The sequence below is a fragment of the Monodon monoceros genome, unplaced genomic scaffold (assembly GCF_005190385.1).
Source record: "Monodon monoceros isolate NGI ecotype Baffin Bay Population unplaced genomic scaffold, NGI_Narwhal_1 Super_Scaffold_5, whole genome shotgun sequence".
In the NCBI taxonomy this organism is placed as follows: Eukaryota; Metazoa; Chordata; class Mammalia; order Artiodactyla; family Monodontidae; genus Monodon; species Monodon monoceros.
In genome coordinates, this window is record NW_021703782.1 from 104612930 (window position 1) to 104637758 (window position 24829).

At 40.8% G+C, this 24829-nt stretch overlaps 1 protein-coding gene across 2 annotated transcripts; it reads left to right on the top strand.

Moving 5' to 3' along the window:
• Positions 1 to 627: 627 nt before the first annotated feature.
• ZBTB43 (zinc finger and BTB domain containing 43) lies at positions 628 to 24498 on the top strand. Of its 2 annotated transcripts, XM_029204018.1 has the most exons (3): positions 628 to 764; positions 4434 to 4557; positions 18920 to 21649. In XM_029204018.1, the coding sequence occupies exon 3, from the start codon at positions 18943 to 18945 to the stop codon at positions 20344 to 20346; it is 1404 nt and encodes a 467-aa protein (XP_029059851.1). In that variant the 5' UTR covers positions 628 to 764; positions 4434 to 4557; positions 18920 to 18942; the 3' UTR covers positions 20347 to 21649. The 2 variants fall into 2 exon arrangements, with proteins under 2 accessions (XP_029059851.1, XP_029059852.1); XM_029204019.1 differs by lacking the exons at positions 628 to 764; positions 4434 to 4557 and adding an exon at positions 17006 to 17063 and having other exon boundaries at positions 18920 to 24498.
• Positions 24499 to 24829: the final 331 nt, after the last annotated feature.

Consider the following 24829-nt stretch of genomic DNA (forward strand, 5'->3'; position numbering starts at 1 on the left):
CCTAGGTTCTCCCAATCTTTCTGCTTTGCAGGCCATGGCAAAGCACTTAAGGAGCACACTCAACTAGAAATCCTAGTGGACTCCGTAAAAACAAAAACAAAATAAGCAAACAAGAACTTTTCCAGAAGGCCCACTCAATGACTTCTATAATACGTAATATGGGATAGAAGTTGGTCACATGCCTATGCCTAGTCCAACTACTGGCTAATGAGAATGAGTTTACCACGAAGAGTCTGGACCAATTATGTCATTCCCTCCAGTTGGGGTGGAGCTTCTCATAGGGGTTCCCGGCATAGTGCTTGCCACACAGAGGGCACTGGTCCTTTCATTGAACACTTACTGAGCATCCACTACGAGCCAAAGGCTCTGTGGAGGCACAAAAGGATTTGACACAATCTCTGCTAGACAAACTGAGATAGGTCAAAGGGTTTAGGACTCGGTATCCGCTCAATTCTCAGCGGTGGCCCTAAAGTCCCTAATGCAGATTGACGTGCTCCAGGTTATACTGCGCAGCCGCCGGCTCTCTCTGAGCACGCTCCTGACGCCCCGCCCCAAACGCGAGTCCCGTATGCGCACATCGCTTTCTCTCTGACGCACCCCCGGAAGCACTGGCAGTTTTGGTGGGGGCTGGACCGGGAAGCATTTCCGGGGGCGGGAGGCACAGGCTGAGGCGGTTGCGGCGGCGACGGCTGGAACGGGCCTGGCGCCGGTGGCGGCGGAAACTATCCCACCGGTGGGCTATGTGAGCGTCGAGGACTTGGCAGGTATGTCGGAGTCTGGACAACGGGTAGCAAGGGGGCAGGAAGGGAAACCGGAGAGGTATAAGGGCTTCTCTGCAGGTCGCGGCGCGCGCACCGCTGGCACCGCCAGGCCCATTACGCCGACCGGGATGCTGAAGCCGCGCGCGGGCCGTTGGAGTCCCGGCACCCCGGGTTCGACACCTACTGTCTCCGGCCAGCCCGGCGCGCGTACAGCGACCCGAAGGCCCCTGAGGCAGCATTTCGTCCAAGGTCACCCCGCGGCGGCGGACCTCAGCGGGCCAGAGCGCTTAGAGATCCTGCCCCCCCGTCAGTCCGCCCGCCGGCCTTTCGGGGGCGCCGGGTAGGCGCGGCTTGGCGGCCTCGGAATCGAGTCAAGGCCGGGAGAAAGACTACACCGGGACTTCGCTGATACCTGCCTCTGTTTACCTCTGTGTTTCACCTTTTTTGTTGTCTGTGTCACCTGTGGTCACCTGCCCTTTTTGCTTCTCAACTCGGCTCCTGTCAACTTCGTATTTCTCTCCACTTTGGCTCTCTCGAACCCATCTCTGAGTATCTGGACCCTGTCTTTATTTCTGTTTCCATCTTGCTTCTGTGTCTCCTGACCCTGTGTTTACCTTTTAGTCCTTAACTTTCATTCATGGCCTGCCTGTCGGTCCAGCTCTTTGCCCATCTGTGTTTCTCTCTCTCTCTCTGCCAATCGTGTGTCTTTCTGTCTTGTTTTTGCCTCTCCCAACTGGGTTTTTCTGGGCGAGCCTGCCCTGACCTCTGAGCCATGGAAGGTGACTCATGACCCTGTGAAGCTTCCTGTACGGGTGACAATGTCAGCGACTAGACTGCCGTCTGACCTCAACTCTGACAGGTGTCGCCCAACCGAAGTGTCAGGGTGCAGGAGCTCCTGGAGGACAGAGAAGGCCATCTCAGGGCCAAAGTAACTGGATGAATCCTTGCTTTTTCTTACCGTGGTTTTTCAGGCCTGCCCAGCTCCCTACTTTCCCTTGCTCCATCCACATGGCCTCCAGGGTTCTAAAGAGCCTGCTTTCTGAGTTACAGCTGCTTAACCAGGCCTGTCTCCAGGAAGGGTCTGAGATCCTCTGCCCCTTGGGGCTCATGGAACGGTAGCAGAATTTCTGGGAGAGCTGTATGCTTAGTTCAGATTGTGTCACTGTGTACAGTTAAATTATGAGAAACATAATAATTTGGGGTTCTTCATTCTTTGCTTTACAAAAGTATTCACCGGAGAAATAAGCCAGACACAAAAGAACAAATATTGTATGAGTCCACTTATATGAGGTATCTAAAATAGGCAAATTCATGGAGACAGAAAGAGGAGTATAGTTTACCAAGGGCTGAGTGCGAGGAGGGAGTGGAGAGTTCAATGGATACAGAGTTTTAGTTTGGGGCTATGAAAAAGTTCTGCAAATGGATAATGGTGATGGTTCCACAACAACATAAATGTACTTAATGCCACTAATTGTACACTTTAAATGGTAAATTTCATGTTAGGTATATTTTTACCAAAAAAAATTGCTAAGTGTAGATTCCTGGAACTAACAAGCGCTATGAAAAATGTGACTTTAAAAATTCATTCTGTAGCTTTTAGGAACATTTAGTTGAACTTACGTTTCTTGATGCCTGCTCTCCATAGCCAAGGTCCTTAGAAAAAGAGTTTGGTTGAAAGAATTTAGTTAAAAATTTCTACTTGTAGCAGGTTCCCACCCTGGCTGTCCCTCCATATTCATTGGATTCAGTGCAGGAATCTGTTACACAGGCAGAAAATTTGAGGAAGATTTTAACTTTTCACATGAAGAAAACTCTTAGGGTTGGAAAAATAGTCCTTTTATTATAATAATGAAAAATTGTGTTATTTTCTTGTGTGTTTTCTGATGGGGGAGGCCTTTGTTTTATGTTCTCTCATCTAAGTTATCGGTTTGTTTGTAAGCCAGTTTATCAAGGTTTCTTATAAGGTGTAGCAGTTGAATTACTACCATATTGAATCCTAGATACCATCGATTATTTTATGTACCACCAAAGGAAGAGAAAACACTGCCAATTAAGCTATTACATATGCTTCTTTACATTTTTTTTTTTTTTTTGCGGTACATGGGCCTCTCACTGTTGTGGCCTCTCCCGCTGCGGAGCACAGGCTCCGGACGCGCAGGCTCAGCGGTCATGGCTCACGGGCCCAACCGCTCCGCGGCATGTGGGATCCTCCCGGACCGGGGCACGAACCCGCGTCCCCTGCATCGGCAGGCGGACTCTCAACCACTGCGCCACCAGGGAAGCCCGCTTCTTTACATTTTTAAACTTATTTAGACTTTATTTTTTTTGGTTGTGCTGGGTCTTAGTTGGGGTGGGTGGGCTCCTTAGTTGCAGCATGCGAACTCTCAGCCACGGCATGCACGTGGGATCTAGTTCCCCCACCAAGGATTGAACCCAGGCCCCCTGCATTGGGAGCGCAGAGTCCAAATCACTGCACCACCAGGGAAGTCCCTAGACATTTAAAAATGATACTCTAGTGTATGTGTAAAAAGAAGAAAAGTGAAATAAATTGGTTAAAGTGTTCATTAACCTTCTTAACCTTCCTACTCTTGAATACTTTTCAATTCAGGGTTGCATCCGTGCTTTTCCACAGTGTCATCTTTTGTGCCATCAGAAACGTTGATGAGGCTCTCAGGAATGCTCTATCATTGTCTTAGGCAGAGACAACTGTTATAACTTCCACCTGGACATCACATCTTGATTTCAGAAATTTAAAAATGTGAAAAAAATGTGCCTCTTATAATCAGTTGAATATAGTTCTATATTATTTTCATGAACTTTTCCTTTTTACCTTATTTATGTTTGCAATTAGAATAGAAAGAGATTTTTGTCTTATTTGTAACATACTGAGGAAAAAACTTTTATTTTGTTGGTATGTAGAACATACATATGGGCAAGTGCTGTTTCTTCCTTCTGCTTTCTTGATCGAGCTTCTTATCCGGAATTCTAATGAATATGAGGGTGCAGTTAAAAACATTTCCTTGGCTTTATTGTAAGGTAATGGCAGGATGACTGATAAGTGGGGAGTTAGTGGTTAGAACAATAACTTCTCTTTTGAATCTCAAAGAATTTACCACAATGGACCATTTGCCCTGATGTTTTAAAATAAACATTCAGCTGTGGCATGAATCAAACTTCACAAAGTAGGTAGCTTGTTTTTTAAAAACCCTAAAATAGGTTTTACTAAGTTCTTTGGCTACAGTGTTCCAATTAGAAAATATAGGGGTATTGATTGATAATGGTCTGGAGGCCAAAAACACTTTTGCCAAGGATAGTTTAATTCTGCAAAATTACATAGGTATCGACCAGTGTTGGTTTCCTATTTTTGACAGATGTACCATGGTAATACAAGATGTTAACATTAAAGGAAAACTGGCTGACAGTCATATGGGAACTCAACATTTTTTGCAACTTTTATGTAAAACTAAAATTATCCTGTAATTAAAAGTTTATTTAAAAAATACAAAGGCAGAAGCTAAGAAGGTGCAGAAACAAAGCTAATCAAAAAATATCAATTGTGATTAATTTTCTTTCTGCTACTCACCCACAAGTATAGTATTTATTAGCAAAGCACTGGTACACAGTGAATAGCATCAGCATCTCTTACATTTTCAACGTGATTTTTCTTTTCAGAAATCAATGTGATTTTAATTTGAAACAAAACTAAGAAATGGGTTCCTCTTCCTCGTTCATTCATACTGCTTTTTGATGGTCATGGCATAAGGAACTTTACTCCAGGAATACAACTTTGCATTAGGTAAGCTATAAACTTGCTAAAAATGCAGTGTTTTAAATTATTTACTAAAATGGTTTCTTTTTCAGTAAAAAATAATAATGTAGTTGTATTTAATTGCCCTAGACCGGAAAGGTTCTTTTACTTCTCTTCTGAGGAGTATATATTGCACATTTTTTTTTTTTGTGGTACGCGGGCCTCTCACTGTTGCGGCCTCTCCCATTGCGGAGCACAGGCTCCGGAAGCGCAGGCTCAGTGGCCGTGGCTCACGGGCCGAGGCGCTCCGCGGCACGTGGCATCTTCCCGGACCGGGGCACGAACCCGCGTCCCCTGCATCGGCAGGTGGACTCCCAACCACTGCGCCACCAGGGAAGCCCTATATTGCACATTTTAAGGCCAATCACTGCCATACTTTGTACTGTTAGAGCATTTAAATTCCAAGAAATTTTCTGCTAAGTGATGGTTTTTTTTTTAACTTAGAAAAACATTAGATTTGGAATTACGCTTCTGTTTAAATCCTGACATACCACTTCTGAGATATGTGGCCTTGGACAGATCTTTTAACCTTCTTGAGCTTTAGTTTAACTCGTGAGTGTGATGATACAGGGGTATTGCCAGACCCAAGTTTACATAGTCTGCTTTGTGAACTGTAAAGCATTTGACTTAAGTATTTTTGTACGCATGGGGTGTTGGTATTATTGTACATTTGTGCCAGTCTAGAGATTTACTAAAGTAATATTTACTGTGTTAAAATGTGCTCTCTACAGTAAGCATGCAAATTACCATGTGCCGTGATTAAGAAATCTCTGGAGGGCTTCAAGAAAAGTCACTCATGGGTTGGCTTCCCTATTATATTGTTGTCCTCTGTGTTTTTAGGATATGTAATTGGTATTTAAATAGTGTATAAAACTTGACATACAGTTCCTCAGCTGAATAATAAATACAGGCTGCTTTTAAACTTGTCAGAGTTGGAAGGGATCTTGGAGGTCATCTAGTTCAGTGATTCTTTTTATTATTATTATTAATTTATTTTATTTTGGCTGCGTTGGTTCTTTGTTTCTGCGCACGGGCTTTTCTCTAGTTGCGGCGAGCGGGGCTACTCTTCATTGCGGTGTGCGGGCTTCTCATTGCAGTGGCTTCTCGTTGCTGAGCGCAGGGTCTAGGCACGTGGGCTTCAGTAGTTGTGGCATGCAGGCTCAGTAGTTGTGGTGCACCGGCTTAGTTGCTCCGCGGTATGTGGGATCTTCCCAGACCAGGGCTCAAACCCGTGTCCCCTGAATTGGCAGGTAGATTCTTAGCCACTGCACCACCAGGGAAGCCCTCGTTCAGTGATTCTTTAATATTTACCCTTTGTCCTCTGCTTTTAAAAAAAGCCAGATTATCTTAGTGAACAATGGAAGGAGTTAGCTGGGATTGGTATGTTTGTTTTAGAACTGTTACTATTGGATTTTTTTTTTTTTTAACTTTGCAAGGTGACATATAAAATTGCTAGTACTTCATTAAGTCTGAAGATGGTGAATAATTTGCTCTGGAGTTTATGAATGTGTTGTACATTGTAGATTGTTTCAGGTATTTATTTGTGAAAATACTCATCTTTACCTTCCATACTGTCTCATCTCTCAGACTGTATTGGGCCTGAGCAAGTGTTTTGAATTTAAATTCCAGGTTCACTGCTTACGGGTTATATGACCTTAGGCAAGTAGTTTAGCCTCTTTGTCTATTTCTTATTCTATACAATAGGAATAAAAATCTATCGAGTGGGTTGTTATGAGGATTAAATGAGAATACAAAAAGTGCTTTGCACAGTCTTTTACAATACATGCGTTAAATACATGGTAGATGCTGTTACCTCTCCTACTAATTATGACATTTTCCTAGTTACCCAGTTGGGATTGGTAACTACTTTACTTTGCATCCCTCTGTTTTTTAAAACTGCTTTATTGAGACATAATTCATAGGTAGTTAAGAGGTTTTTTTTAGTATATTTAATGGGTTGTATACCCATCACCACAACTTAATTTTAGAATTTTTGTCTCCCCTTTAAAAAAAAAACCAATTTGCAGTCACTCCTCGCCCTGTAGTTCCTTGCAGCCGCTGATTTACTTTTTGTCTCTGGATTTCCCTCTTCTGGACATTTCATATAAATGAAATCACACAAGATTTAGCCTTTTGTGTCTAACTTCTTTCATTTGGCACAGTGTTTCAAGGCTCAGCCATGTTGTCGTATCTATCAATACTTCATTCTTTTTTATTGCCGAAAGAATGGCATAATACATATAGTATGTAATAAAATGGAATAATATTCCATTGTATAGGTATACCACATTCTGTGTATCCAGTCATCAGTTGAGGACATTTGAGTTGGTTCCACTTTTTGGCCATTATGTATAATGCTGTTATAGACATTCATGGATAAGTTTTCTGTGGACATTATATGTTTTCATTTCTCTTGGGTATATACCTAAGAGTAGAATTGTTGAGTTACGTGATAACTCTGTTTAACTTTTTGAGGAGCTGCCAAACTGTTTTCCAAAGTGGCTGCCCCATTTTACATTCCCACCAGCAGTGTATAAGGGTTCTAATGCTTCCATATCCTCTCCAGCACTTGTTAGTGTCTGTCTTATTTATCATAGCCATCCAAGTGGGTGAAAAGTGATGTCTCATTGTAGTTTCGATTTGCATTTCCCTAATGAATAATGATATTGAACGTCTTTTGTATGCTCTTTTGTATATCTTCTTTGGGGAAATGTCTATTCAAATCCTTTACCCATTTTTCAATTGGGTAGTCTTTTTATTATTGAATTTTAATAGTTCTTTATGTATTCTGGATACAAGTTACTTATCAATTATATGATTTGAATATATTTTCTCCCATGTTGTAGGTTATCTTTTCATTTTCTTTTTTAATAGATCTTTATTGGAGTATAATTTCTTCACAATACTGTGTTAGTTTCTGTTGTACACCAAAGTGAATCAGCCATATGCATGCATGTATGCCCATTATCCCCTCCCTCTTGAGCCTCCCTCCCGTCCTCCCTGTCCCACCCCTCTAGGTCATCGCAGAGCACCGAGCTGAACTCCCTGTGCTATGCTGCTGCTTCCCACTAGCTAATTATTTTACATTCGGTAGTCTTTTCATTTTCTTGATAGTATTATGTGTACCTTGGGCTACTCTTGCATCTTCCTGCCTACCCAGTCAGTTAGTCCCATCAATTCTGTTTTCCATACCCACTGTTACTTTCATTGCCTCAAACCTGGAGCATATTTACTGAAATCTTAGAATTGACCTTTGTTTCAGACTCGCTCCTGCTTTAAGACCATCAACATATTATCCTTTCTGAACATATTTCACAGCATGTCACACAGAAGTTTTCAGTGCTGCCTCCAGTGCCCACATTTAAAGCTCAAACTCAGCCTTCAGCAGGATAGTACCAGTCATTCCTTCCAGATTTATCTCTCACCACTCCCTGTCACTTGTAGAAGGAAGCACAGGTAATGATGTACGTGCCACTAGCAGTGGTCTTGAATGGAAAAGAGCTTTTGAGAGGACCTTCTGGTGGTAATTTTATCATAAAATAGGATCTTGCCCTCAGTGTGATGGTACTAGTAACTCAATTTTTTCAGTGTGTCACACATAATACACTCAACCTACAAGAGATGAAAATAAACCAGAATGCCATGTGGTTTATAATGTTTCTTTCTGTGTTAATAAGTGATAGGCTTACAGTTTTTTCTTTGTTGTCCAGTTTTGATAGCACGGTTTTATAAAAAATAATTAGCAAATTTTCTCCTATCTTTGTTCCCTTTCTCCCTTCTTCCCCCTCTGAAACAGTTTATATAGTATAGGAATTAGTTTCAAAGAATTTTCCCGTTGTGCTTTGGGCAGTCATTTGATTATGTTTTATCATTTCTCCATAGTTACTGATCTGTTAGATTTCTATATTTTTCTATAAAGTTTTTATCAATGAGACTTTAAAATTTATTAGGGGAAAATTGTTTTCTATTTTAAAGTTTCTATCATGTGATATTTCATTTCTTATTCCTAATTTTGTGAATTTGACATTTCTAGATTTATTATTGTGTGATCACTTGTAATCAAATGAGCTCATGTATGCATTTCTGCTTTGGGGGATTTATTGATGCTCTCTGTGGCCACTTATGATCATTTATGTAAATGTCCTATGGAAACTGAAAAAGAAGATGTATTATTTGTAGGATACAGAGGTTGTATGTTTCAGTTAAATTAGCATTATTAATGATAACCAGTCTAAACCTCTAGATCCAAATTATCTTTTGCCTTATTGATTTATTAAAGATTAAAAGAGGGACATTTATATTTCTTACTATAATTATGTTTCTGTCACTGTTGTGTTTTTTTTTTAAAACTGTACTACGTTTACACATAGAAGTTCGCAAGTTAACCCTCATGTGAATTATAGAATTCATCAATTATCAATAAACTTTCACCTCATTGGATGCTTTTTTTTTTTAAGATTTATTTATTTATTTATTTTTGGCTGCGTTGGTTCTTCGTTGCTGTGCGCGGGCTCTTTCTAGTTGCGGTGAGCAGGGGCCACTCCTCGTTGTACTGTGTGGGCTTCTCATTGCGGTGGCTTCTCTCTGTTGCTGAGCACGGGGACTACGTGCGTGGGCTTCAGTAGCTGTGGCTCACGGGCTCTAGAGTGCAGGCTCAATAGTTGTGGCGCACGGTCTTAGTTGCCCCGTGGCATGTGGGATCTTCCCGGACCAGGACTCAAACCTGTGTCCCCTGCACTGGCAGGTGGATTCCTAACCACTGTGCCACCAGGGAAGCCCCTCATTTGATGCTTTTTACATTGAATTTACTTTGATATTAATATTGTCTGAAATTTTTTTGTTTTCATATACCTGTTCTTTTTACTTTTGACCTTTTTTGTGATGGATTCTATTCACTTTCCTATATCTAAAAAAGTACTTCACCTTCATTTTGAAAGATATTTTGATTGGGTATAGAATTCTAGGTTGACAGTTTTTTCTTTCAGCACTTTAAAGATGTCTACTGTCTTGCATTGTCTCCTTTCTTCTGGCTGGCATTGTTTCTGACAAGAAGCTTGCAACCTTTCTTAACCTTTGGCCCTCTGTACACAATGAATCCTTTTTCTCTGGCTGCTTTTAAGATTTTCTCTTCGTTACTAGTTTTCAGTGATTTGATTATGATATGCCTTGGTATATAGTTTTCTTCATACTTCTTGTGCTTGGGGTTTGTCAAGCTTCTTGGATCTGTGGCTTTATAGTTTTTATCAACTTGAGGAAGATTTTGGCTGTTATTCAAATAAATTTTGGGCTTTATACCCTCCCACTCCTTCAGAGACTCCAATTTTGTGCCTTGAAGTTGTCCCACAACTCACTGATACTCTTTCCCCCCTTCCTGTTTTCTTTTTTTTTTCAGCTTTTTTCTATTTTAGATTGTTTGTGTTGCTGTGTTTTCAAGTTCACTAATCTTTTCTTCATGTTAATTCTTTTGTTATTCTCATCCAGTGTTTGTCTGTAGAAGTTCAATTTGGGTTTTTTTGTTTTCCTGTCTACCTACTATGCTTAATTTTCCTCTATTTTCTTGAACACATGGGATGTAGAATTTTCTACCATTTGTATAAGTTTGTCATTTCTGGTTCTGTTTCTGTTGATCAGTTTTTTCTTTTTTCTCTCTCCTTAATATGGGTTATATTTTCTTGCTTCTTTGCATCCCAGGTGATTTTTTTTTTTTTAATTGAATGCCAGACATGAATTTTACCTTGTTGGGTTCTGGATTTTTTATATTATGTAAATATCCTTAAGCTTTGTTCTGGAACACAATTAAGTTATTTGGAAATATTTTAATCCTTTTGAGGCTTTTTTTAAAATTTATTTTTAGTTGCGTTGGGTCTTCATTGCTGCGCACAGGCTTTCTCTAGTTGTGGAGAGTGGGGGCTACTCTTCGTTGCAGTGTGCGGGCTTCTCATTGTGGTGGCTTCTCTTGTTGTGCAGCACAGGCTCTAGGCACGTGGGCTTCAGTAGTTGTGGCACGCAGGCTCAGTAGTTGTGGCACATGGGCTTAGTTGCTCCGCGGCATGTGTGAGGCTTGTTTTTAAGCTTTGTTTAATGGGACCAGAACTGCATTTTGTCTAGGGCTAATTTGTCCCCACTGCTGAGGCACGACTCTTCTGAATACTCAAGGCTTTACACTCAGGCAAGTTTTCTTCTATTAAATATTTTATTTGATTATTCCTTCTACTCCATTTGTTTTGTTATTTCTTTCAAGGGCGCTAATTAGCCATATGTTGGATCTCTATTCTCTGTTTTCCTGTTCTGTTATCTTCTCCCTTGCTGTTTTCACATTTTTATCATCCTCCTGCATAAAAGTTCCTCAAAGTGCCTTCCCCATCATTGATTCCATTTTCTATAGTTGCAATTCTTCTCCTTATTGCCTGTTTAAATTTTTGCTCTATTTTAGTTTCCTTACATCTTGTCTTTAATTCAGTTGGCTCTTTTTTTCATATCATTCTACTGTTTTGTCTTATCTTCCTTAAACTTCATTCATGGGGACTGCGTTTTCATGTTTGTGGAAATCAGTTTAAAAATGCTATCTAAACTGTACTCTTTGTTTACACTTTACTATTTTCTTGGTTATTGTAGAATCTATTTACAGACCCCATTTATTTACAGAATAAAACTATGTTGGGAAACATTTTGTTCAGGTCTGAAAATTTCCTCCTTTTTGGGAAGATTATTTGGGGGTCCTTCACTGTACACCTGAATGCTGTTATAATCAACTCTTAGCTCTTTTGCTGGAGGATGGGCTGACTGTATGGACACTAGGGTTAGCTTGAGTAGAATGGCTGGGGCTGGAGGCTAGGTCTGAGGCACTGTTAAGAGAGTTTGAGCACTTCCTTCTGTGTTGGTGAAATTGTTTTACCAGGGGCCTATTTTTGTCTCTTTGGCCCTTGGCTGGCAAAGGATGGGCTATGTTTTTGCCTCCTTCCTGGAGCTACCCTCTCATGTCAAGTCTTTAAAAATTTTCTGCTGAGGCAGTGTGCAACCTTTGGTATCCCAATGCAGACATCTCTGAATGTTGTCAATATGCAAGACCTTTCCTGTGGTCTGCCTTGGCTTTTTAGCTGCAGGCCTTCCAGATGAACAGGTATCTGTTGGTCCTCTGTCAGGATTACTGCTACCAGAATTGCCTGGTTGCTAAACCAGGTGGAATTGCCAGGTCAGTGTCTCCCTTTATCCTGGCCCCATCTCCACTATATCCTTAATTAAAATTTGTTGCATATAGATAACTCTGATCCCAACTTTTCAGGCTAGCTTTTCTGTATTTCTTAGATTTTTTGGTTAGGATGTAGTAGATGGGAAGAATGATATGCTGCTCTCAAGTCTTCCTCTTAACCTGGTGACACCAAAATTTATAGTGACAGGATGCATAACTTTAGAGTATACCAGGTTCCCGCCTCTGAATTCCTCTTGGATTTGTAATTCTTTTGTGGTACTTTTATCAGGCTTTGCATTGAATAACAGGGTTGTATGCGTGTTTTTTATCTCCCTACCAGATTATAAGCTCTGGACAGTGACATTCCTTCATCATCTTAGAAATCTCCCACGGTACTTTGCATATAGTGTTTTATGTTGTGGGGTTTTTAAAAATTTTTTTTAGTGAGTTAATTACTTTTATGAAACTCTTTAACAATTGAAATGGCAACTGTACTATTAATATAGGTCACAACTGCCTGTGAGTTTGTAAATATTGCTTATATAGCAGGAAAACCTGTAGGAGAGGGGGAATATGTAGAAATGCCACATTCACTCAAATTTAAGGGTAGAGGTCAGATACTTGCTAAATTACAAAGACTGTTAACCACCTTGACACAGTTAAAAATAAAGTTACATGACTTTTTTTCCAGTTTTTTTTTTTTCATGTGTGGTAAAAAATAAGTATCATTCAGGGGGCTTCCCTGGTGGCGCAGTGGTTGAGAATCTGCCTGCCAATGCAGGGGACACGGGTTCGAGCCCTGGCCTGGGAGGATCCCACATACCGCGGAGCAACTAGGCTCGTGAGCCACAACTACTGAGCCTGCGCGTCTGGACCCTGTGCTCCACAACAAGAGAGGCCGCGATGGTGAGAGGCCAGCGCACCGCGATGAAGAGTGGCCCCCACTTGCCACAACTAGAGAAGGCCCTCACACAGAAACGAAGACCCAACACAGCAAAAATAAAATAAATAAATTAATAAACTCCTACCCCCAACATCTAAAATAATAATAATAATAAATATCATTCAATTTGCCACTTTAACCATTTTCAGGTGTACAATTTAGTGACATTAATTATACCCCAGTGTTGTGCAATCAGCACCACTTTCTAGTTCCAAAATATTTTCATCACCCTAAATAGAAACTCTATCCATTAAGCAATAACTCCCCATTTCTCACTCACCTGAGCCCCTGGTAACCTCTAATCTACTTTCTCTGAATTTGCCTATTCTAGATATTTCACATAAGTAGAATTATACATTTGTACTTTGCATCTGGCTTACATAAATGTTTAGCGTGTTGTTTTAGTGTAACATTTTCAGTGTTCATCCATGTTACAGCATATATCAGAACTTCATTCCTTTCTGTTTGTGCTCTCTATGTGTCTTTTCAGTATAATTGATTTATAATATTGTTAAAGTCCTCTATTTCCTTATAGATCTTCTGTCCTATTTTTCTATCCATTATCAAAAGTGAGGTAATGAAGTCTCCACCTGTTTTGTAGATCTGTATGTTTCTCTCTTCAATTCTGTTAATATATATTTCTTTTGTTAGGTGCATATATGTTTTGTTTTAAATTTTTATTTATTTATTTATTTATTTATGGCTGTGTTGGGTGCTTGTTGCTGTGCGTGGGCTTTCTCTAGTTGTAGCGAGTGGGGGCTACTGTTCATTGCGGTGCGTGGGCTTCTCATTGCGGTGGTTTCTCTTGTTGTGGAGCATGGGCTCTAGGCACGCGGGCTTCAGTAGTTGTGGCTCGCAGGCTCTAGAGCGCAGGCTCAGTAGTTGTGACGCACCAGCTTAGTTGCTCAGTGGGATCTTCCCGGAACAGGGATTGAACCTGTGTTCCCTGCATTGGCAGGCAGATTGTTATACACTGCCACCAGGGAAGCCCTAGGTACATATATGTTTTTAACTGTCATGTATTCTTGATAGAGTGATCCTTTTTGACTTAAAATCTATTTTGTCTGATAATAATATAGTCACCACACCGCTCTTTCTGTTTCTCTTTGCATGACATACCTTTTCCATTATTTTACTTTCAACATCTTTGTGCCTTTGTATCTAAAGTGAGTCTCTTATAGACAACATATAGATAAACCATGTTTTTTAATCCATTCTGCCAGTCTCTTGCCTTTTAATTGGAGAGCTAATCCATTTACATTTGAAGTAATTTACTGATAAAGGAGGATTTATTTCTACCATTTATTTCTAGCTATCTTCTGTTTATCTTACATGATTTTTGTTCCTCAACTCCTCCCTTACTGCTTTTTAATTGAGATTTTTGTTTTGTTTTTGTATACAGTTTTGATTCCCTTCTTTCCTTTTCATGTATATTTTTAGTTATTTTCCTAGTAGTTACCTTGAGGTTTACAATTAACATCTTAAACTTAGCTAGTTTCAATAGTATATGAACACTGTGCTCCTCTACATCTCCATCCCTCCCTCTTCATTATTGTCACTGATTACATCTTAATACATTGTGTGCCTGATAACATAGATTTATAATTATTGTTTTATTCATTTGCCTTTTAAATCATTCAGGAAAAAAAGAGGAGTTGTAAACCAAAGGTATAATATCAGCTCTTACATTTACCTATGTTGTTACCAGTAGTCTTTATTCCTTCATATGGCTTTGAATTACTATCTAGTTTTCTTTTGTTTGTTTGTTCGTTTTGTGGTACGCGGGCCTCTCACTGTTGTGGCCTCTCCCGTTGTGGAGCACAGGCTCCGGACGCGCAGGCTCAGCAGCCATGGCTCACGGGCCCAGCCGCTCCGCGGCATGTGGGATCTTCCCGGACCGGGGCACGAACCCGTGTCCCCTGCATCGGCAGGTGGACTCAACCACTGCGCCACCAGGGAAGCCCTCTAGTGTTCTTTTATCTCAGCCTGAAGGACACCTTTATCATTTCTTGTAGAGGAAACCTATTAGTAACAAACACCCTTAGCTTTTGTTTATCTGGGAATGTCTTAATTTCTCCTTCATTCTTGAAAGGATAGTTTTGCGGGTGTAGAATTCCTGGTTGACAGATCCTTATCCTAGCACTTTAAATATGTCGTGCGCTGCCTTCTGAGTGCTGTGGTTTCTGATGAGCAGTTAGCTGTTGGTCTTACTGAGGATCCCTTTTGTGTGATGAGTGGCTTCTTTCTTGCTGCTTTCAAGATTCTCCATTGTCTTTGGCTTTCCACTATTTGACTTAACAGTGTATCTCATGTGGATCTCTTTAATTTTATCTCCTTGGAGTTAAGCTTCTTGGATGTGTGAGGTTTATGTCTTTCATCAAATTCAGGATGTTTTCAATCATTATGTCATTTAATATCTTTTCTATTCTTTTTTCTCCTTCTGAGACTCTGATTTGCATGTTGGTATATTTGGTTTTCCATAGGTACTTCAGATTGTGTTTCTTTTTCTTCATTCCTAATACTCCTCAGACTGGATATTTCAATTGCTTTACATTTGAGTTTGATGAATTTTTTTCCTTTTGCCTGCTTAAATCTGCCATTGGACTCCTTATTATGAATTTTTAATTTCAACTTGTATTTGTTTCCTTGGTCTGCCATAATAAAATACCACAGGCTAGGTGACCTAAGCAACAAAAATTTATTTTTTCAGAATTTTAGAGGCTAGAAGTCTGAGATCAAAATGTTGGCAGATTTGGTTCCTCCTGAGGCCTTTCTCTTTGGCTTGCAGGTGCCAACTTTTCACTGTGTCTTCACATTGCACGCATGCCTGATGTCTCTCTTTCCAAATTTCATTTCTTATAAGAATACCAGTCAGCTTGGATTAGGTCCCAACCTAACAACCTCGTTTTAATTTAATTACCTTTTTAAAGGCCCTAAATCCAAATATAGTCACATTCTGGAGTACTGGGGATTAGGGCTTTAACATAGGAATTTTGGAAGGATACAACTCAGCCCATAATACAGCTCTTACACTTTTCAGCTCCAGAATTTGTTTGGTTACATTTTATAATTTCTGTCTCTTTATTGCCATTGTTCTCCTGATTTTCTTTAGTTCCTTGTCCATAGTTTTCTTTAACAATTTGAGCATATCCAAGACAGTTGACTTTAACAGCTTTGATTAGCACTTAACAATGTCTGGAATTCTTCAAGGATAGTTTCTAATTCTTTTTTTCCTGTGAATGTACCGTATTTTCCTTTTTCTTTGTATACTTAGTAATTTTTGGTTCAGAACTGGATATTTTTAGTATTCTAATGTGGTAGCTCTTGGAATCAGATTCTTCCCCTCCTAGGGGATTTTTTTTGTTTCTTGTTGATGGCTGCACTTGTCTATATGGTGATTTTTTTCTAAACTGTTTTGCAAAGTCTGTATTCCTTGTTGCATGTAGTCACGGAAGTTTCTGTTGCATTATCTATGGGATAGGCTGTGTCCTGACAGAGATTTCCTTAAATATTTGGGCCCAAAGAATGGGGAGTGGTGTTTGTATTTTAAAATCTTACGATGGATGCTACTGGGAAAACCACTGCAGCCTGAGGGGGCCAAGAAAAAGCTTGTGTGGGTTGGCCAGACTGGCCAAGATGCAAAACCCCAAATTTTTGGACAGTGTTGTTCTTGCCACCCTGGCATCAGCCAAGCACTCTTGGAAATTGGGCCACTGTCCTACAAATTGTGGCAGAGCCGAGGAATGGGGATTATTGCTGGTTTGCAGCATGCTGCTCTCTTAACGAGGTTTAGCAGCTTCTTCTTTCATCAAGCATTGCATTGGTTGCTGTAAGTGTCTGATCAGATTCCAGAGTTCAGAAATGGTTTATTCTGATCATTTTAACAGTTTACTAGCTGTTTTAGTGGAGGGATTGACACCTAAAGCTTCCTACTCCACCATTTTCTCTAACATCGCTTATGGCGTTTATTTTTATAGAACTGTTTTTAAAAGCCTTATCTCGGTCACATAAAATTCCACAACAGATATTTGAAATCTTGAGGAAAAGATGAGTTATTCAGTAAATAGTGTAGGAAAAACAGCCTTGCCATTTTGGAGGGGAAAGGAAAAACTGGATCCTAACCTTCTCCTTATACCAAAGTAAACTCTTTTTTTTCTTTTTTTTTTTGTGGTACGCGGGCCTCTCACTGCTGTGGCCTCTCCCGTTGCGGAGCACAGGCTCCGGATGCGCAGGCTCAGTGGCCATGGCTCACGGGCCCAGCCGCTCTGCGGCATGTGGGATCTTCCCGGACTGGGGCACGAACCCGTGTCCCCTGCATCGGCAGGCGGACTCTCAACCACTGCGCCACCAGGGAAGCCCTGGGTAGGAATTTTTAAAGGATGTATATGATTTATTCTGATATATGTGCAGAGAAGTTTCTAGAATATACAGGAGTTTGTTAATGGTGATTTCCTTCCGGGGGAGGTGGGGGACTAGGAATAAATGATGGAGAGATTTTTTTTTTTTAACATCTTTTTTGTAAATTTTTTTATGCGTGTGTTTTATTCCCCCCTTCCTTTTTTCAAATAGCTATGATCAAAATTCTTTACTGATGAGATAAGAGAATCCAGATGTAGTTCTCAGAATTTACATACCTCTAGTCTATATACATTTATGTAGTTAACTTTTCCTTTTGAAATTACAAATACCTAAATAATTTATTTCCTGGTCTTATTTTTTTGTTTGTTTTAAATTATTATGAAATGTTTTAAGAGCTATAAACCATAAATTAATACTTCATTCTAAAAACCTGCCTTACCTCTTAAAATTATTAATGACTAATCTGGTATTTTAGCATCTTCTTAGAAGAGGCAGCGATGTGATAGGAAAAATAGCATAGGCTTTGGAGTCATAGAGACCTAGATTTCAAATTCCAGCGTAATAAAAACTAGCTTTTATTTTAGCCTTAGGAAAGTTACTTGAAATAGTGAACTTAAGAATGTCAGTCCTCTGCGTTTGCAGGGTCGTTACAAAGATTAGGTGAAAAAAGATGTACAGTTCCTGGTATTGGGTTGGCCAAAAATTTCCATGTTACAGAGAAACCCAAACAAACTTCGGCCGACCCAATATATAGTAATTACTCAGGAAACATTAGTGTCTTCTCTTGGCATCTCTCCCTATCTCTGAAAGATAACTTTCAACCTTTGTTGGGTTATCTGCTTCTTTTATCTCATACTTAGAAAATCTGGTATTTAGCAATGTTTAGATATGGTATTAGACCTAGGTGACAAATAGCACCAATAAATCTTTTGAGTTTTCTGGTTTGTTTTAATTTACTATGGAATTATGGGGCCTGAGCATGCTGCAGAGTTCATCTCGTTGATCACTCTAGTTAGGAATTGTCTCTAATGCTTGACTAATCCCACAAAATATATTTATAGTAATGCCACAGGCAATCCCTTATTCTTTGTTATAACTTTATTTTCAGATTGAGTTCATTCAGTAACAGGGACGGTATTTACTATCCTCTTTGTTCTATAACTTTTTAAACAATTTGGAGATCACCCGATAGAATACCTTGCCTTGCCATTTCGTTCTGCTTCACATTATGAGAAGCTCTTAAAGGGCTTAAATGCTGACAGCAACTAGAGAAACCCATATTGTTTGGGACCTAGGCGAGTTCACCCCTGTGGTGCTGAAGGACCAAAGGCCTGACTGTTCTGGCCCCACCTCTTCAGCCCCCTGACCCCTTAGTGGGTTCTAGCCTGGTGGTTTCCTTTCACTTCCTTGTAGTTACCATGATCATTTCTGCCTGAGAGCCTTCACATGTGCTTTTCCTTTTTTCCACAATTCCTTCCTCACCCCAACTTGTCAAATATGGGTTGAACCTGAGGCCTCTTAAAAATTCTGTCGTTTGGAACAGATATTGTGTTTGTTTTGACTAGAAATATTTACTTTGTTTTACTTGAGATTTATATAGCTTACAAATATCTCTGGATTCTATTTTCCCACTCATAGACACAGGCGGTATCAAGAGTTAATACCATAAAGAATGGTGGCTCGTTCCTGCTTTTGGCACACTCGCACCTGCAAGCCTTGCTCTGGGGAATGAATGCTCCACCCACCATGCCCACAGGCCAGGGGACTTTATGGAACTGTGGAACTTGTCTTAGTTTTCTTAGTGATCAATAAGTTTCTCTTTGGGCTGGAATTAGTACTAATTTTTCTTTCTCTTGTAGCACCAAACACGATTTGTGATGAAATGGAGCCTGGAACAAATTCTTTTCGAGTAGAATTTCCTGATTTTTCCAGCACCATTCTGCAGAAACTGAACCAGCAGCGCCAGCAAGGACAATTATGTGATGTCTCCATTGTTGTCCAAGGCCACATTTTCCGAGCACACAAAGCCGTTCTTGCTGCCAGTTCACCCTACTTTTGTGACCAGGTACTCCTAAAAAACAGCAGGAGGATTGTTTTGCCTGATGTGATGAACCCCAGGGTGTTTGAGAACATTCTCCTATCAAGTTACACGGGACGTCTAGTAATGCCTGCTCCAGAAATTGTTAGTTACTTAACAGCTGCAAGCTTCCTCCAGATGTGGCATGTGGTAGACAAATGCACTGAGGTTTTAGAAGGAAACCCTACAGTCCTTTGTCAGAAGCTAAATCATGGCAGTGACCACCAGTCTCCCAGCAGCAGTAGTTACAACGGCCTGGTAGAGAGCTTTGAGTTGGGCTCTGGAGGCCATACGGATTTCCCCAAAGCCCAGGAACTGAGGGATGGAGAGAATGAAGAGGAGAGCACCAAAGACGAGCTGTCATCTCAGCTCACCGAGCATGAATACCTTCCTAGCAACTCGTCCACAGAGCATGACCGGCTAAGCACTGAGATGGCGAGCCAGGATGGGGAGGAGGGGGCCAGCGACAGTGCCGAATTCCACTACACCCGGCCCATGTACAGCAAGCCCAGCATAATGGCTCACAAACGCTGGATCCATGTGAAGCCTGAGCGCTTTGAGCAAGCGTGCGAGGGCATGGATGTGCATGCATCCTACGATGAGCAGCAGGTCACAGAGTCCATCAACACCATGCAGACAGAACACTCGGTCCAGCCCTCGGGAGTGGAGGAAGACTTTCACATCGGGGAAAAGAAAGTGGAAGCAGAGTTTGACGAACAGGCTGATGAAAGCAATTATGACGAGCAGGTGGATTTCTATGGCTCTTCCATGGAAGAGTTTTCTGGAGAGAGGTCGGATGGGAATCTCATTGGGCACAGACAGGAGGCTGCCCTAGCAACAGGCTACAGTGAGAATATTGAAATGGTAACAGGGATTAAAGAAGAAGCTTCCCACCTAGGATTCTCAGCCACCGACAAGCTGTATCCTTGTCAGTGTGGGAAAAGTTTCACTCACAAGAGTCAGCGAGATCGACACATGAGCATGCACCTTGGTCTTCGGCCTTATGGCTGTGGTGTCTGTGGTAAGAAATTCAAAATGAAGCATCATCTCGTGGGCCACATGAAAATTCACACAGGCATAAAGCCATATGAGTGTAATATCTGTGCAAAGAGATTTATGTGGAGGGACAGTTTCCACAGGCATGTGACTTCTTGTACCAAGTCCTACGAAGCTGCAAAGGCTGAGCAGAATACGACTGAGGCTAACTAAAAACAGGGTCTGGCCCTTGAGTGGCAGGCACAAAAATAAACTATGGTAATTATGCAAATCTGGGCACAGATGATGCGTGCTACTTGCTATTATGAGAGAAGCTTAAAAAAAAGGAAGATATTTCTGAAAGACCAGCTCTAAGTAGGCCAATTAAAAAATCTTAATTCTTCAAATTTGTATGTTCCAGGCCTGGAGTGGGTAATGGGGATAAGTTAGCCCACCTCACACCTGGCAAGGTAAACCTTCAGGCCCATTGTGAATGAGGCAGGTGGACTTGGTGATAGAGACACCTGCACTTGGAATTGGACTCCAGCCCACCAGTTCCATTTCAGGTGGCAGCAGTTTTTGATCACTCATTATTACAAGGTCATATTGGAATTTTATTTTGCTCTTACTATAGATACTTAGGTAATGTGGGTTTGTTTTGGTAGCTGCTTCACTGAATGAAATGCTACTTATGTAATAGCTACAGATAATGTGATTCCTAGGATACTAAGTTGACTAACAGAGCTCTCTTACCTGGGTTTATTCTTTCTAAAGGGTATTTTAACCAAAACTATGGAGATACTAAGAGGGTGACATTCTAAGTAAGAAACAAATAACTTATGGTACAAGCTTCAAATTCTGTAAGATGCCACTGTCACAATGTGTTTCAGACTCTTGATAAGTCAGAGTTTTATATTTTAGTACTAACATTTAGTTTAAACAACTGTTTGTAATTGTAATTCTCTAGGGTGCCAGACATAGGTATTTCTAACTGGTTTGCTGTCCCAAATCCTGTTTAATTGTAGCATCCACACAGTGGGATCTGCTCTGTGGCTAGTAGACATCTAGCCTGCTTTGACTCTCTGACCACGGTACCATTGGCTGCTCCAGCCGATTCACTCTGTCTTAGATTACGGTGCTTCCTGAAGAGGTCAGTCAATGACCACAGTTACTGGGAAGGAGCCAGAAGTCACGGCTGAGAGTTACCTGTGAACTTCAGGAGCTAATAGAGTGCTACAGTGACACTCCAACTGTCAGACTGAGAGTAGCCAAGTAGCAGAATTTTGAGTGTCAGGTTATACTTGGGTGGGGCAAGTTGTGGGGTACAATTACCCAAGAAAAGAGGAGTCTTGAAAATACACTGGTGGGGGAGATACTCGTAGAGGGGTACACTGAGCTAATCCTCCTGGCTCTTTAGGAGTGCTGGAATGTGTTTTAAAAGGCAGAAAGAAAGAGTCCTAATTTTAGGAAGTAGTCCACAGATTCATGCTCTCATATTATAGATAAAGCTGCGTAAGTTTACAAGTCCACACAGCTATATCTACCAAAAAAAACAAGAAAAGCAGCTATTCTGAGACCTTTTCTGAGGATCACTCAGAGGTTTTAGGTTAAAAAAGCATGTTCAGGATGTTTTAAGCTGTGTAACATACCTGAAGTTGTCACCAGGGTAGGGACAGGGTGCTACTGTTATGTTAACTTTTCCGTAAACTTACCGGCTTATTATTTCTTAGTGGAAACTTTTTTTCCTTAAAATAAAAGTAACTTTTCTTGGATTTGGGGTGAAGTTTTGTTCTAAAAGTTTGGCTTTGCTCTAAAGTGAGAGACTTTGCTGGCAATGGCCTCTGATCCTCAAGCTCCTACCATCAAGGCATTTACTTGTTAAACGTTGTTTGGAAAGGGGAAAGAAAGACTTACTTACCAGTTAACTCTTGTAATCGAGGTTACAAAACAGGGATGTATTCATTAACACTGTATCATTCTTGATATATAAAAAGCACTTTGTATTTAAAACTTTATTATAAATATATATATATTGATTTTTTAACCTAGAAACTAGATATTACCTCTTGGTTGTTTGCCACGTTAATATCTTCTTCTCTTAGTGTTGAAACTTCACCAGTTAACAGTCATCTCTGTGTACCTAACAGAGAATATAGAAGTGACTTAAAATCAAGCTCAGTTGCTCCTTCTCTTTTTCTCACGTTAGAAGCAGTGGGTTTTAGGTAGGATCCTAGCCTTTATATGTGAGGAGAAATTGTTGTATTACTCCTACTAATTTCAGTACTAAGGCAGTGAAGTCATTTTGTTCTGCCAAAAGCTGATCACCCTCTCCCATGGTTATCAGCAAACCATTTTCTGCCTCTTTGGAAGGTTTGATGTGCTGGTTTCTATTCAAGATTCTATTCAAATGAATGTTGGGACACTTGGGAAGAAGAGCCTGAGAGGTAAAATAAAAATATTCTGGAAAAATCATGGTCCTTCAATTATGTTGAGATCAGCACAGCACCCCGTCATGAGTAATGGTGAGGAAGAGCTCTTGTTCAGCCAGGACTACTGGGCAGCTCTTCGGTGGTAGTTTTGGAAGCAGTCAGTTGTGCTGGGACTTATTTAATGTGTTATGAAGAGAGGGATATCTTTTATTGAACTCCTTATATGTACATCAGCTACTAAATGTAGAATATAAAATGTAAGTTCCTCACATCTGCAGTTTTAAGCTTTTTATGATAGTGGGGTTTTTGTAAAAATTAGAGTTGCTAATCAGGTCAGCCAGAGCCTGTGAGGTGGCTGGGCATCTGAAGTGCTGGCCGTGTTCAGAGAGGCAGGGGGAAGGGCATTGCCTTAGTTTGGATGTTAAAAGTGAATGTTTATAAACTTTGCTTTTAGGATTAGGAGATCATACTGTATTACTACCTTTTTTTTTTTTTTCCTGCCCACCCTGAGTTGGATAGTCTCTCTCCTTACCCTCAGTACAGCTTTAGAAAATCTTTATCCTTCCCATTGAGTTTGGATAGCAGGGGGTTAACATTTCCAAACAGTCTTTCAGGGATCTTGTCAATGGCCTACAACCAAGGTATTTGTCCCCTACTTTGAGTCTTAACTGTGGTTTTTCTCCATTCCCAGTGGGACAGGGCTTCAAGGCACCACCAGTGGTATTTAATATTAGTACTTATGCTATGCCTTTAATTTTAGAAACACACATTGCAATAATCCACTTGGTAAAGTAGGTATCACCGTCTAACTGAGGAAGGACTACGATAGCCTTTCTTCAACTGTGGAGGGTTGTCCTCTGGCACTCTCGGACCCCAGCCTGTTGATTCTGATTTCTAGATCTCACATTCCTCCAGTCTCTTCTTTTGGCCACTACTTTCAAAGAGTCTGCCCAAAAGGGTCTCCTCCGTTCTAGTGGGCATTTGCTGAACTAAATTGACCCTAAGCTGACTTCTAGCTGTTTGGGAAAGCTGCTTAGTCTCAGTGGTCTTCCCACGGAGGCACACACCTCCTCAAGCTGCTGTAGAAGTGAAGTTGGGGCAGAGCAGAAGCAACAACACCGTGCTTTCCCTGAGGAAGAGGATTTGCTGCAGCCCCCTGGGGGAGGGTGGAGAGGATGCCATCCCACCAAAGCCAGGTGTTTGCTTTTATAAGGTCTCCGATAATTAGGAATACTGAAAACCAAGCAACATATATCCGCGGCCTCACCCCCAGCCGTCTGTGCCACACTAATTTTGTGATTTAGGTTGCTTTCATGGGTGACTAACTTTATTCAGTGAAACCAGGGTGTGTGTTTGTTTGGGTTTTTTCTTTGCTACTTATGTGTTTAAAGGTACATGTTTCTTATTTCAAATCTCTACTGATAGTGCCCTATGGGAAGATGCTGGAACACATTTTGCAAATGTGACTTTTTTTTTTTTTTTTTAGTTTTGCTTGAAGCCTGTGTCATAATGTCAGTTGCTGCTGCCTTCTTTCCTTTTATGAGGTTCCCAATGTTTCTTCTAGAAAATTACTTTATTTATGCAAGTCAGGTGACTCTTAGACCACAAAACCATTTGATGATAAATAGATTATCATTAGGTGCATATCTTATTGATATTTTGTGAAATGTTATGCCTGTGTTGCAAAAGTTGAATAGTTTTGTCTTTATATATTGCTGTCTTCAGTGTACAGCATGGTTTTACTTAATTGAATGTTACTGTTTAATATTTTCTTCTTATAGAAGAGACCACGGCCTTTTGTATGACATGTTTTAATAAATGTTATCTGTCAACTTTGTAAAAGTTTTGTTTTTCACTGTGGATATATGACCACATATCTTTGTTTTCATTCTGGCTTTTGCCACCTGAGAATAAAAGTTATATCGTGGCCTTTTGACAAGTAAATGCCAAATAGACAGCCCGATCAAATGGCTAGCGAGTGATCATTTGCTGTGTCAGGTATTTATGACGATTAACTCACTTAAACCCCCACCAGCCCCATCAGGGATTTAGGTGTGCTGGTTATTCTGTTTGCTCCTCCAGATTCCCTCCCCACCTTGTGCTTCGCTTTGGAGGCTTGCCTCTATGGACCCGTCCTTCTGGCTTCTGGTTAGGATCTACCAGAGACACGCTGGGAGGAGCTTGGCGGATGGGAGGAGAAAGAAGGCAGGGCATTCACTCTCTCGGCTCCTTTCTGCCAGGTGTGGGTGGACAGCAGATGGGCTCCTCTGCCAAGGCCCCAGCTCCTG